Here is a 15668-nt window from a genome sequence, read left to right on the forward strand (position 1 = left end):
CTCACTCTGGAGATGATCACCATCACTCTCTCACTCACTCTACCACACACACACACACACACACACACACACAGAGAGACACACGCACACACAGGCGTGCAGAGATACACGCAGAGTCACATACACATGCACACACACACACACACACAGACAAACACACGTAGAGACACATACACATGCACACACACACGCAGACACATTGGCAGAGACACATGCACGCACACACACACACACACACACACACGCAGAGACACATACACATGTACGCACACACGCAGAGACACATGCACACACACACGCAGACACACACGCATGAGACACATGCACACACACACGCAGACACACACACGCAGAGACACATGCACACACACACACACGCAGAGACACATGCACACACACACACACACACACGCAGACACACACACGCAGAGACACATGCACACACACACAGACACGCAGAGACACATGCACACACACACACACACACACACGCAGAGACATACACATGCACACAGACATGCAGAAACACACACGCAGAGACACATACACATGCACGCGCACACACACACACGCAGACACACACAAACACACACGCAGAGACATACACATGCACAGACATGCAGAAACACACACACGCAGAGACACATACACATGCACGCACACACACGCAGACACACACACACACACACGCAGAGACATACACATGCACAGACATGCAGAAACACACACACGCAGAGACACATACACATGCACGCACACACATACGCAGACACACACACACAGACACACACACACACACACACACACACACACAGAGACACATACACATGCACGCACACACACACGTGATCAGACACACACACACACACACACACACACGCACACACACACACACACACACACACACACATGCACGCACACACACAAGCAGACACACACGTGATCAGACACACACACACACGCAGAGACACACACATGCACGCATACACATGCACGCGCAAACACACGTGCGGAGACACACGTGCGCGTACACACACGCAGAGACACACGTGCACACACACACACGCAGAGACACACACCTATTCTCTCAAGAATCAACGCTACAATCTACGAAGTCTAGACTTCAGGCCTGTTAGGTCGGCGACGGCGAGAGCTCCGCAGAACCATAAATCACGCTTGACCTGCAAGTTTTTTTGTTTTTTTGACCTTCTGAGGTGATTCCCCAGAGGAAAAGACCCCCCCAGAGGAAGACCCCCCCCCCAGAGGAAGAGGCCCCCCCAGAGGAAAAGGCACAAACAGTCTGTTGTTTTTTCCCTTTGGTCTGGAGAAAAAGGTGTTTTCCTCAGCCGGTGCCGTGGCTGCTGTAGTCGAAGACGCCCTTCTTGAAGAACGACGAGAACTCACAGACGGTGCGTTTGGTGAGATGGAAACCGCCGTCGACGTCGACGTCGGCGTCGGCTCGGAGAGGAGAGCTGGAGGACGACAGCATCACCCGGAACAAGTTCCTCAGGTAACGCTGCAGAAAGAAACAACAGCAGCAGCAGCAGCAGAGTTACACTTTACTGAGGGCTCTAACCTCTCCGGGACCACCGTCCCGTCAACGGGACACTTTGTGACTGTGGCGTCGCCGGAACCTCGATAAAACTTCCACTCATGAGCATTTTTATAACTTTAAAGCATTAAATCTTCCAAATATACAGCCATGCCTCTAATGATTAATTTAAGCCCACATACAAAGCATAAGATGATTTATAGCAGTTACACAACTGTTACAAAGTAACAGAAAATAAAACAATTCAGCCGTAGACTGCGCAGCTGGCCGTTAGAGCCGAGAGTGCATGCATACCTGTTGTCGTTGTCCTTTCAGCAACAAAGTGGTATTTTGCCCAAAACTTGATTTTCATAAATCCCCAAGAGTCCGAGGAAATGTAATATCCAAACTTTATATTCCAAAACAATCTCTTCGCCTCACGATGTTGACGTTTCTGGCCGAATCACAACGGAAAAACGCAAAACAGTTTTCCATTTCCGCACTTCAATCGCCGATAGCTTCGCTCCCCAGCTTCCTACATGATCGATGTGGGCGTCATCGTATTCCCGAGCTTCTACGCTTTCGATCGACATCTCATATTAGCCAATCTGTTCAGGTTTGCCTCTGATATGGCCAATGAAAGCGGACAAGCCGATGACACCATGTCAGGGACCACGTAGAGACGATCGACATTTGCACGGACCAGTAAGATTTAAATGCTATAAGACCCGTCTACCTTTTTAGCCAATGAGCAGACAATTCGAATGATACCAAATATGGGCATGACATTTTAACCCTGTATTGGCAGGAGCTCTGTCAAAGCAAAAACTTGGCCTATCATCAGAATATCACAGCCTATGGAATTTGTAATGACTTATTTCTATATATTTATGTATATAGTTATTTCTAGTATGTGTGGGATTGATGTGGGTGTGTTTGTGTATTTGAGAAGTTTTCTATTATGCATTTATTGGCTTTTTTCTTTGCACTTTTCAAATTAAAATAAGAAAAACAGACCGAAATTTCTGTAGAAACAAATTCATATAAAATCTTTTGGCTTCTTTTTTCTATAGTAAGCTGAGACATGTGGCTATGGCTTGGGTGTATCTGTATATCACCAGATGTGTTAACAGTATTGTATTTTAATCATTTAACAGATGTATGACTTGGACGGAAATAAAAAACCTACATTCTAGCCTCTGTAACTCTGTGTAAGTAAGGCCTAGACTCACCCTGACACTTGTAACAAAAAATTGAGTGTTTCCTTTCCAATGATGTCAGGCACACCCCAGAGTAGAGTATATGGGAGCTGTACCACTTTTAATTTGGGTATGTCGTTTAGACCAAAAAGCATGAAATTTCAGCTGAATCTTAAGAGGTTAATGTGTAAAATAAAACCGTAAATGAAATTGTCTCGCGAACTATGGGACTCAATTTTGCACCGCGTACATTCCTCAACAATATGCGCTAAACATGGCCTGATTCAGTGCGAGATTGTCCACCGTATTCATTGGACTAAGTTGACCCCCACATGTGAGCGGTGTCACTCATCACCTGCATCCTTGGCACACACACACACACACACACACACACACACACACACACACACACTCACTCACCACACACACACACACACACACTCACTCACTCACTCACTCACTCACTCACTCACTCGTGGTTTTGTCCAAATCTATACAAATACTGGTCCAAGGTCTTTAATATCCTATCAGATGTCTTGGAAGTGACAATTTCTCCCTCTCCTTTTACTGCTCTGTTTGGTGTCCTCCCTCCTTGTCTGCACACATGGAGGTTTCCCATCAACATAAATAAATATATAAATAAATATATTCTGATCCGATTACAGCAAAGACAACGTCGGCAGTGTTGACGGCAAAATAGGCTCCAGAATATTTCCTTCTGGATTGACAGGTGCAATATTAGAAAATCAATAATTATTATTATTTTTTAAATTACATTCATATATCTGCATTTATGTCAAAACCTCGAGACTTTCAAACATCAACATGTCATTTATTAATATGTATTTGTATCTAAACGACATATAAACATCTTTTCCAGTTCTATTCTGCCTGGAAACGCTTCCAACACGCTTGTGTGTCGCGTGAAAAAATAGGCTTGGGGCTCTTTAATGTGTAAATAAAAACTGTAAATGAAATCGTCTTGCCTCCAATTGATTCCGGCGTTCAGCGACCATTCGCTCGTCTCGGTTTCCAAACAGTTTCTTGGGAGGGAACTCGAGAGCCGCCAGCTGAAGCAGAGACATCGGACATTTTTTTTTTGTGACATTATACAAAACGCCCACAGCTGAGCCCGAGGCTTGTCCCCCGGGCAAAAATGTCTCAACACACCAAATAGTTGCCAAAGGGGGTTATCAAACGTCTCACCTCTGGATATTTTAACTTGAGGCTCTTGTGCATTTCCAGGAAGCGACTGTAACGTCTGAACACGGTCCACATCTCATCCATCACAGTGATCTGATCAAAGAGAGCCAAACATTTACACTCGAGCATTCAGTGCGCACACTCAGACTTTCTGATCCTTGTGAACAGCAAAAACATGCAAAGAAATGTATGAAACTGGATCCTGAGGTTTTCACACAGACTCAGATTATTATTCTGAGTATGTGATAACATTATGGAAAGGATCCCTACAGAGATAGACCTTTAAAAACTTCTTTGAGACTTTTCTGTTTAACCAAAAACAGCTCTGAAGTCGCCAGCTCTAAACCCACCAGACTCCATTTAAAAAAACAGTACTTTTAGCGCGTATAGAGCAAACATATTCTCACATGTAAAATCGGTAAACTGTGTGTTTATTTCAACCAAAACTAGAGTTGTGATGGTTGGAAAAGTGGAAAGACGACCCAAAATGGATTTTTATAGTTTTATTTGGTTTCTGTCCACTTTGAATGAAGTGTGTTTTACGATGCTAAAATCACTGTTTATTTACATTGAGTCTGGTGGGTTTAGCGAATGAAATTTGGTGGATGTTTTTAGGTTTAAAAAAAGGATCTTACTCTTTAACAGACAGGTCGACCTCCTTAGAAATCCTTTCCTTTTCATGTATTAAACTGGATCCTGAAGTTTTCACACTACAAGCAACTACACCTACACACACGTACTGTACATAGGCAAAGATTGCAATGTTTAGAAGAAAAAAGTATGATTGTTTTTGAGAGATCAAGTCCACGTTGTCTTTTTTTTTTTTACGTTTCTCGCTTGTACGACATTGGACCCTTTTTTTTTTACCTTTTGAGACAAATTTTTCAATGCTTGTGCTGCTTTTATTCTACTTTTATTTTTTTCAACATTTTCAGAAGTTTACACACTAAGCAGCTTTGTATGAGATCATATTATATAGTAGGCCTAACTGTAACTGTATTTTAACTGTAGCTACACACATTTGGGACTGCCCATTTCTCTGACGCTCCATTATTCAGACCTCTCAATAACCCGAAAAATTCCCTTTGGTCCTACAGCCCACTACTCAGTCATCCCTTAGCATTAGGGACAATTATTTATAATATTTCTTTAGGATTTTTGCCTTGTTTAATGTGTCGGGAATCCCGAAGTTTTCTGTTTGAAACAGCCAAGACGAGGCGTCTTCTCACTGATCAAGTTAGTTTCACATTGGTTATTGTAGGGATAGCCTATGCCCCATTCCTTTTTAGTATCATTGCAGGTTTATGGAACGATAAATACATATACAACCCAAAACTAATTGTACCCTGTTGGACTTATCCTACACTTTTATTTCAGTTTTTCAAAAAGATAGTCTAAATATAGTCCATCCCATGGGCCCACCACCTGTGGGAGGAACCGTTGGGGTCGGGTGTGATGCCACATGGGTGGCAGTGAAGGTCAGGGGCCTCGACGGACCAGACCCGGGCGGCAGACGCTGGCTCTGGGGACGTGGAACGTCACCTCTCTGTGGGGGAAGGAGCCAGAACTGGTGCGGGAGGTGGAGCGCTACCGGTTAGATCTGGTGGGGCTTACCTCTACGCACAGTCTTGGTTCTGGAACCATACTCCTGGATAGGGGGTGGACTCTTTTCTTCTCCGGAGTTGCCCAGGGTGTGAGGCGCCGGGCGGGTGTGGGGATACTCACAAGCCCCGGCTGGCGCCGCTGTGTTGGAGTTTACCCGGTGGACGAGAGGGTCGCCTCCCCACGCCTGCGGGTTGTGGGGGAAAACTCTGACTGTTGTTTGTGTATATGCACCAAACAGGAGTTCGGAGTATTCGGCCTTCTTGGAGACCTTGACTGGAGTCCTGCATGGGGCTCCAGTGGGGGACTCCATTGTTCTGCTGGGGGACTTCAACGCACACGTGGGCAATGATGGAGACACCTGGAGGCGTGATTGGGAGGAATGGCCTCCCTGATCTAAACCAGAGTGGGTGTTTGTTGTTGGACTTCTGTGCTAGTCATGGATTGTCTATAACGAACACCATGTTCGAACATAGGGATGCTCATAAGTGTACCTGGTACCAGAGCACCCTAGGCCGAAGGTCAATGATCGATTTCATAATCGTTTCATCTGATCTGAGGCCGTATGTTTTGGACACTCGGGTGAAGAGAGGGGCAGAGCTGTCAACCGATCACCATCTGGTGATGAGTTGGGTCAGAGGGTGGGGAAGACTCTGGACAGACCTGGTAAGCCCAAACGTGTAGTGCGGGTAAATTGGGAACGTCTGAGGAGGCCCCTGTCCAACAGACTTTCAACTCACACCTCCGGCGGAGCTTTTCGTGCATCCCTGTGGAGGCTGGGGGCATTGAACCCAGTGGACAATGTTCAAAGTTTCCATTGCTGAAGCTGCGGCGAGGAGCTGTGGTCTTAGGGTCTTAGGTGCCTCAAGGGGCGGTAACCCACGAACACCGTGGTGGACACCGGTGGTCAGGGAAGCCGTCCGACTGAAGAAGGAGTCTTTCCGGGATATGTTATCCCGGAGGACTCCGGAGGCAGTTGCAGGGTACCAAAGGGCCCGAAGGGCTGCAGCCTCTGCCGTGAAAGAGGCAAAGCAGCGGGTGTGGGAGAAGTTTGGAGAAGACATGGAGAAGGACTTTCGGTCGGCACCAAAGTGCTTCTGGAAAACTGTTCGCCACCTCAGGAGGGGGAAGCGGGGAACCATCCAAGCTGTGTACAGTAAGGATGGGACACTGTTGACCTCAACTGAGGAGGTAATAGGGCGGTGGAAGGAGCACTTTGAGGAACTCCTGAATCCGACTAATACGCCCTCTATGTTAGAGGCAGAGCTGGAGGATAATGGGGGATTGTCGTCGATTTCCCAGGCGGAAGTCACTGATGTAGTCAAACAACTACACAGTGGCAAAGCCCCGGGATTGATGAGATCCGTCCAGAAATGCTCAAGGCTCTGGGTGTGGAGGGGCTGTCCTGGTTGACACGCCTTTTCAACATTGCGTGGAAGTCTGGGACGGTGCCAAAGGAGTGGCAGACTGGGGTGGTGGTTCCCCTTTTTAAAAAGGGGGACCAGAGGGTGTGTGCCAATTATAGGGGTATCACACTTCTCAGCCTCCCTGGTAAAGTCTACTCCAAGGTGCTGGAAAGGAGGGTTCGGCCGATAGTCGAACCTCGGGTTGAGGAGGAACAATGCGGATTCCGTCCTGGTCGTGGAACAACGGACCAGCTCTTCACTCTCGCAAGGATCCTGGAGGGAGCCTGGGAGTATGCCCAACCGGTCTACATGTGTTTTGTGGATTTGGAGAAGGCGTATGACCGGGTCCCCGGGAGATACTGTGGGAGGTGCTGCGGGAGTATGGGGTGAGGGGGTCTCTTCTCAGGGCCATCCAATCTCTGTACAACCAAAGCGAGAGCTGTGTCGGGTTCTCGTAGTAAGTCGGACTCGTTTCAGGTGAGGGTTGGCCTCCGCCAGGGCTGCGCTTTGTCACCAATCCTGTTTGTAGTATTTATGGACAGGATATCGAGGCGTAGTCGGGGTGGGGAGGGGTTGCAGTTTGGTGGGCTGGGGATCTCATCGCTGCTCTTTGCAGATGATGTGGTCCTGATGGCATCATCGGCCTGCGACCTTCAGCACTCACTGGATCGGTTCGCAACCGAGTGTGAAGCGGTTGGGATGAGGATCAGCACCTCTAAATCTGAGGCCATGGTTCTCAGCAGGAAACCGATGGAATGCCTTCTCCAGGTAGGGAATGAGTCCTTACCCCAAGTGAAGGAGTTCAAGTACCTTGGGGTTGTGTTCGCAAGTGAGGGGACAATGGAGCGGGAGATTGGTCGGAGAATCGGGCGCAGCGGGTGCGGTATTGCATTCAATCTATCGCACCGTTAGACGAAAAGAGAGCTTAGCCAGAAGGCAAAGCTCTCGATCTACCGGTCAGTTTTCGTTCCTACCCTCACCTATGGTCATGAAGGCTGGGTCATGACCGAAAGAACGAGATCCAGGGTACAAGCAGCGAAATGGGTTTCCTCAGGAGGGTGGCTGGCGTCTCCCTTAGAGATAGGGTGAGAAGCTCAGTCATCCGTGAGGAGCTCGGAGTAGAGCCGCTGCTCCTTTGCGTCGAAAGGAGCCAGTTGAGGTGGTTCGGGCATCTGGTAAGGATGCCCCCTGGGCGCCTCCCTAGGGAGGTGTTCCAGGCACGTCCAGCTGGGAGGAGGCCTCGGGGAAGACCCAGGACTAGGTGGAGGGATTATATCTCCAACCTGGCCTGGGAACTCAGGATCCCCAGTCGGAGCTGGTTAATGTTGCTCGGGAAAGGGAAGTTTGGGGTCCCCTGCTGGAACTGCTCCCCCCGCGACCCGACACCGGATAAGCGGACGAAGATGGATGGATGGATAGTCTAAATATTTAAATGTGTTAAGCTAGAGAAAAGTAATTTTGCTTGTTATTTTTTATTCAGATTTTAGATTACGGGAGGTGATCCACAAAAGCCTATTTGTTCGGAACAATGGGATGTCAGAGCAGAGGATTTTCTTTTTTTGGACTAGTTGAGATCTCCAACTATCTAGGCACAACATGACTTCACGTAAAAGCGAGCTAAAAGACCACAGCCCTACTAACATTAGACTGTCATCTACACGTGGCTTGAGTTGGATAGAGGAGTGTGTCATCCGCATAAATACGGATATTATAGGTCAGAGTTGGAGAGATTTTTTTTATATATATATATATAAAAACTGAGCTTGCCGCTGCCACGAGCAAGGCGGGGCCAAAACAGACAAGAAGTCTATTTTAAACAAATGCTGAGAGATGCGACAAAGCGACAGCCAATCGGAGTGAAGGCAGCACGAGGGATGCGTGAAGCATAAACGCTTCAGGACATCGTTATTTCTGTATATATCTGATATGTTTGGCATTTTATCTCATGTATTTTGCTACCCCTATCGAGAAATAAATACTTTTAAATCCAAAAACATCGTTCTTGTGAATTTACAATACATCTGAAGTGACTTGTAAGACCTCTTGCAGATACTAGGCAAAAGCATGCTACTATCCATACAGACGCGTCGACGTGACAACTAGGAGTTGGCTAGGCACGCCCAGGAACGGCCATCAATTGAGTGCGTGTCGCTGTCCTTTGTAGCCAAGGGGGGGGGTTAGCTTCGCTTCAGAACTCAAACCTCCCATGGCACCATGTTGATGCTACAAAACGATCACCTCCCGTTATCATCCCATTGACTCCCATTCATTTTGACCTCACTTTGACAGCAAACAACTTTACATCTGAAGCGTTTAAAGACTATTTGTCCGTTGTTTATTTCTAAAGAAACACGTCAATGTATAAAAGGCTCCATTACCTTGTAGCTCACGTTATGGCTCCGTAGCAGACTCTTTTATAAAAATAGGCTAACGATTGTGTCACATAGTAGAGGAATTACCTAATAGTACAGGAGAAGCTTGCAGGCAGTTTTGACTTACATGAGCTGTTTAAGTTTAATTACTAATGTTAACTAGCATTTTAGTTAGCAATTACCCTGTGCCCATGTTATCTCCTTACATATACCTACACTCTCCGTCTCTGTAAGATTGGAAATGATTGAGATTTCTCTTGGCACAGCTACCAGAAGACTTACAACTTTCAGACACGTTGCTCACGTCACATCTACGTCTTCAAGCTCAGTTGGAGGCTGCTCAGTAACGCTCAGCCAGCACCAGGAAAGAGACTTGTGATATCCTTCACTGGTCCATTCTTATATACGGTCTAGGTTTGTAGCTAATGTGAATAGGGTTAGACAACAGGAGACCCCGACTCTAGCAAGTCTCTCTGGATTTCATTCACATATTGGACATTAGTCTGAGACAGTGGAATTGCTTTAAGAGTCGTTAGGTGTAAGGTTGGCATACGTGTACATTTACAAGCATATAAGCTAAATTTAAAAGCTGATTTTTTTTTTAACACAGTCAGAAAGATGATGAAAGACCAGACGACACATAAGGAGGATGAACAGATCAGACCCTAAATATCTGATGAAGAGGAAGAAAACCCAGCTGCGTAAACTCACCTTCACCTCAAACTCAAAGTGCTCGTCCTTCCCCTGCCCGCGGAGAACGTAACGAGGAATGCTAATTTTAACGGGCTCCTGAAGGCCGTCGGTGCTCGTCCTGAGAGAACGAGAGACCAGTTGCTGCAGAGGAGAAGTCACCGAGAGAAATGGGGGGGGAAAAAAAGACAGGACAAGAGAAGAAAGGAAGTGGAGAGTAAAGGGTTGACTCAGAAAAAAATTACAATAATTCTCATCAATTAATTTCTCGAACATGATTTGAGAAAAGTTGCATCAATGTTTGCAAAATAAAAATCAGACAAAAAGAATTATAGAAAGTTCAATCTTTATTATCATTTTAAGAATTAAAATATTTTCATTGTACATTTCTTTAAGACACATTAAACATTGTTAATTCCAATACAAAAAAAATCTATGTAATTATGACAAATAGTCTAATTTTGTTCAAGTCATCAGATCATAATTATAATTTTTTTAAAGTGCAGCTGCAATACTTTAGACCAAACAATTAAATGTGCAATTTAGTGACACCAAAATCCTCCCTTTGAACCATAAAAGACCAAAAATCAAACCAGAAGAATCAAGACCTATCAACATGACAAAAAGTTGAAACACATTCATTATTACTAAATATAAACTAAAGAAATTACAGTTACATAAACATTGTCTGTGCTTCTTCCTCACAAAAAAACATTTTCAGAACTTTGTGGCAAAATGGCTGAATCAAAAACACAAAAAGTTTATAAAAATGTTTAAAAAAAATATTTTAAAAATATTTTTTACTTTGCAGAATGATTAATCACATTTTCAGACACTATCTCTGAACTCCTATTTTTCTCCGTCAAATGGCAGAAACATATTTAACGCATCCTAAAACAAATAAAGCGGCCGCCTGATAATTTCTCTCTTTTCGAAATTCCTTCTTCCCTTTCTTTCCTACTTTCTTTTGGACACAAGTAAGGATGCTGCATATGTGAATGGATCAAAGTGAAACTGCTTTTAGGACCTTTAGACAATATCTCTAAAGTCTTTTTTTTTCTTCGTCAAATGGCAAAAACTCGTTCAACACGTACTTAAACAAATAAGGCGCCCGCCTGATAATTTCTGCATTTGTAAATGAATCAAGGTGAAAATGCGTTCAGGTGTTTGACTCAGCCACACAGATGATTGACCAAGATTACAGCTTCTGAAGTACAACCAAAAGATAACTTCCAGGAATTGCACAGATAACTGGAATCACTGGAATCAAAGGTGGTGGGCAACTCAGATTCAAGCCTGAAATGCACCTTCTTCCCTCGAGTTTGTGATTTGGAAGTTGTAAACATAAGCTCGAGCACCAGGCAGTTGTCGCTCTCCCTCACGAGCACGCATCGGATGTCTGAACGCTTGCGGAGTTTGAGTGCCTGAAACTGGGGCTGGGCAGGGACCAGACTGGAGCCGCGCGGCACCGGGTGAAAGACTCCGTCCTCCCGGAGAAGAGCCACGTGAGTGTCTGTTAAGAGGAACTGGAAAATGGCGTCCTGTCCTGGCGCGGTGGAGTTCTTGATCTTGACGCTGGTGTAGAGCAGAGGGCGAACGTGTGCCAGAGTAGGTTTGCCGGGATCGTCCATGTTCCCGTGGACGATGTAGAGCAGGTCTGCGAGGACACGCTTGAATCTGGAGGTGACGTGAACGCCATTGGCCAGGACGATGTCAGGAACGCTCAACGTCCAATCCAACGAGAGGACCATTAGGTCGTCGGAGAGTAACGGGTGATCTTCGGTCCCTTCAGAGAACTTCTCCGGAGAAAGGACCTTGAGTAAAGACTTGCAGAACTCCTGGGTAAGATCTTTGCTGTGGGTAAAGACTACCAAAACGGTGTCTTCGGTGCAGCCAATCAGGCGAACGTGCTGCCCGGCCAAACTTATCTGGACCTCCTTGATTTCCAGGAGATTCAAGTGGTGAAAAATAGCTATGGTGTCTTCTGAATTTGTTTTACCAGTTGACAGCACTGTTATGTCCTTTCCTGACAAAAGCAAGCACCCAGGTTTAGGAATTGGCTGCTTACGGTTGGCAGTTTTGAGCCAGAAGATACTCAAAAGCTTGTCAACTTCCATCTGAGGAGCCACAGATCCCAACTTCTCTAGCATCTTCTGGGAGGAAAGTGACTGTAGCTGAGACAAGGCTGACGGCAGCTGGACCAGCCCCTGATTAAACACTTCGGGACATGCGTCTTTGAGAGATGACACAGAGCCTTCAGGCCATCTTGAGATGCCCGGGGCCATAAGGGTGAAATCCCCCGACTGATCAACCTGACAGACTTCATTTTCAGTAAGGATGCAAGGTTCTGGCTTCGGTGTAAGCTGCATTTGATGAATCAGTGGCAGCTCTTTAGAGATCTTGGTCACATACTGAGAGAGCGCAACCCTTAATTCACCGGCTCGCACATTTCGAATTATGTCCTGTGTGCCTTGTAGCCTTCTACCGGCACCTTTGTACACTTCGGACAGCTTTCCAGCAAAATATCCCAAAACATTGACCGCCACTTTCTCAGTTTCTGAGTCCGTCTCTTGCTCTATTTGACCATTAACTGATTCCTTCGAGTCCTGCTTGGAACAGCTCCCTTTGACCGCCTCTTTCTCAGTTTCTGAGTCCATCTCTTGTTTCATTTGGCGACTAACCGATTCCTTCGGGTCCTCCTTGGAACAGCTTCTTTTGGCCGCCACTTCCTCAGTTTCTGTGTCCGTCTCTTGCTCTATTTGACCATTAACTGATTCCTTCGAGTCCTGCTTGGAATCGCCTTCGTCATTGACAAAGTTCTGCAACTTTGACGTCTGATCATTGGGAACTTCTACATCTTGCGCCAACCCTGTGTCACATGTTTGGTGCTCGACTTTCTCCTTTGAGTAATAAGAGTGTCCATTTACCCGCAGCTCTGTCGTTTGATCTGTAATCACTTCATCATCATCATCAGGAACACAGAAGCCAGAATCGTTTATTCTTTTTTCAGTGATGTTCTCATTTTCATCAACTCTCTTGGTTTCTGTGTTTGCTGGACTGACACAAAACTTAGGCTGTCCAATGGTACAACGTTCAATTTCACCAACAATTCGGCCCACTCTTCCTAGAGGGATACTCGCTTCTTCTTGCCACAATTTGATTTTGTCGCCATCTCCGTAATGCACTTCCTTCGTTTCAACCAAGACATTAGCTGTGGATTCAAGTTTTTCTTCTCTGTGAAGTTTTAAGATGTCTTTCTGTGGTTCTTCGAAAAAAATTTCCTGGATGTGAGGAGGGGAGTTTGCCGCAAGCTCCGGGGAAGGCAGGAAGCTAGACTCCAACCCGCAGGCTTTCTGTGTGCACAAGGGGGGAGTCCATGACTACATCGTGAAGAAGGCTCTTTGAATTATACTGAAGTCCAAAATCCACCCCACTGACAATTACAGTTCCTCCATCACCAGGTGCACAGGCGAGTTGAAGGTGATTCAACATGGCATGCAAATTAGAATGACAAATGTACAAAAGAATACGCTCAACTTCTTTTCGAAAACCAATCAAACAACATTAACAATCAAGGTGTTTTGTTGTCCGTTAATTCTACTTTTCATGCATCGGTTTGCTACCATCCTAAAAAAGGGAGAATGGGCTTCCTTTTCCTCAGGTCTCCAACGAACCGATTTGCCAAATTTTCAAGACCGAGAGTCTCTTACCCTGGAAATCCAGAGTTCTCACAATTTGAATTTGCTCAGCGAGTCACTATCATTCAGTAATGATGCTCATTAACGATGCCCTGGTAGCCGAGCTGCACCAATCACATCATTGTATCTGATATAGGCAATCCAGAGGCGAGCTAAACAGATGACGACAGCTCTGCCACATCAAAGTCATTAGTAAACATTGCAAGATGGCTACGGATGGACATCGGTTGTTTGAAACAGCTTTGGCTGCTACAATGAATGAGTTAGACTTGACTTTTTATCTAAAAGAGGAACAGAAGACGGCGCTCGAATCGGTCCTTTGCAAGAAGGACACTTTAGTGGTTTTGCTGACCGGAGCAAAAGTTTAAAAAAAGTTTTTAGAGCAAAGAGTTTAACCCACCAGTTAGCTCCTCTGGTAGCTAAGAGTTTAATCTACCAGTTAGCTCCTCTGGTAGCTAAGAGTTTAATCTACCAGTTAGCTCCTCTGGTAGCTAAGAGTTTAATCTACCAGTTAGCTCCTCTGGTAGCTAAGAGTTTAATCTACCAGTTAGCTCCTCTGGTAGCTAAGAGTTTAACCTACCAGTTAGCTCCGCTGGTAGCTAAGAGTTTAACCTACCAGTTAGCTCCGCTGGTAGCTAAGAGTTTAACCTACCAGTTAGCTCCGCTGGTAGCTGAGCGTTTGGGGCTCTGGACAGGTCACCTCATGTATTGTTGTGATTGGTCGTAGTGTTGTCCAATTGCGTGCAGTGAGATTTTCAAATGCATGTTTGGTGCTGCCCCTCGAGTTGGGCCATTTTCATTACTCATTGCCAGACCCTTAATCTTTTGGATTTGGGTCTGGATTTCCAGGCTATGAGTCTCTTACAACGAAAGTCAAACCAAACTGGAGTAACTTTAGTGATTTGGATATAAAACAAAATAAGTCTCATCTATGCACTCCAGTTGTTTGCTAAACCTGAAGATTTAGAAAGGAAACCCATTCACCATTTATAAAAAAAGAAAAAGAAAAATCACATTGAATGTTCAGCTTTTTCTTTAGAAAACTTTACCATGCGTATATGAGAAATAACAGGCAGATTTTTTTAAATAATGCAAAGATACAGAACCTCAGCCATTGTAAGAAAACATCAGGATTACAGATTGATTATTAAACATTTAAAAAAAAACAACACCAAGTTAGTCTTACCTCATATTTAAGCTTCCTTGGATTAAGGTTTTGCAGCTTTTCATCATCCTGAAAACAATTAAAGTCAACATCAACTCTCAGTCTTATTAAATATTAAATATACACTGAGTAGGGATGCAACGATACACTCAACTCATTTGATACGACTCACGATTTTACTTGTTTGACTGCAGACGTCACTACATGCTCATAATTTAGGTTTAGCTAGATAAAATACAGTTTTAGTTGCACTTCTTTTGATAAGAGGACAGATCTGTTGTTTTGCACAATTTATAGAAATAAAGGAAATATATTCGTCTGCGGCTCATTCTGTTTAAAAAAAGAAAAACCCTGAGAAAATCTTATCGTGAACTTAAAGGACAATTCTGGCGCAAAATGAACCTAGGGGTTAATAACGTGTGTACTGAGTCAAACCTTCGTCGTTCGACTGCTCATGACTGTTTTCCAAGATGGTGCCTGTAAACATGAACGCTATTGTCTTTCTAAACTATCTTTTTAATAAACAAAGTTGTCAATGCTTCTGTTTACATTTAGGGACCCTCATTATGCTACCGCTTAAGTGTGGTGCTATTTTGAGCCTTGTTAATGGTGTAGAAATTAGGGATGTTAACCGATGACCGTTTGACCGGTGGTTGACCGTTTCAACGTTAACCGGTCAAAATTATTGTTAGTCGGTTAAAAAAAAAAAAATTGATTCACATGCATATTAAGTAGCCACATGTATTTGTTTTGGTCTTATAATACGCTCCAGCGGAGAGCATGGTTCGTTTAGACAGCAGCT

At 44.9% G+C, this 15668-nt stretch overlaps 1 protein-coding gene across 7 annotated transcripts in view; it reads right to left on the reverse strand.

Annotated features, from left to right (window-relative positions):
- Positions 1–1288: 1288 nt before the first annotated feature.
- kif16ba (kinesin family member 16Ba) overlaps positions 1289–15668 on the reverse strand; it is a 67247-nt gene continuing 52867 nt past the window's right edge. For 4 of the 7 annotated variants that reach the window (XM_028591447.1, XM_028591439.1, XM_028591431.1 and 1 more), the window contains 5 exons: positions 14888–14935; positions 10025–10147; positions 3937–4026; positions 3717–3800; positions 1289–1516 (listed from right to left, as the gene is read on the reverse strand). In XM_028591447.1, coding sequence (XP_028447248.1) covers positions 1343–1516; positions 3717–3800; positions 3937–4026; positions 10025–10147; positions 14888–14935 — 519 coding nt within the window. In that variant the 3' untranslated portion in view covers positions 1289–1342. Of the gene's footprint in view, positions 1517–3716; positions 3801–3936; positions 4027–10024; positions 10148–10435; positions 13357–14887; positions 14936–15668 lie in introns of those variants that run through there. The other 3 variants (XM_028591408.1, XM_028591414.1, XM_028591398.1) reach the window with 1 other exon arrangement.

This window comes from Perca flavescens, chromosome 2, assembly GCF_004354835.1.
Source record: "Perca flavescens isolate YP-PL-M2 chromosome 2, PFLA_1.0, whole genome shotgun sequence".
Taxonomy (NCBI): Eukaryota; Metazoa; Chordata; class Actinopteri; order Perciformes; family Percidae; genus Perca; species Perca flavescens.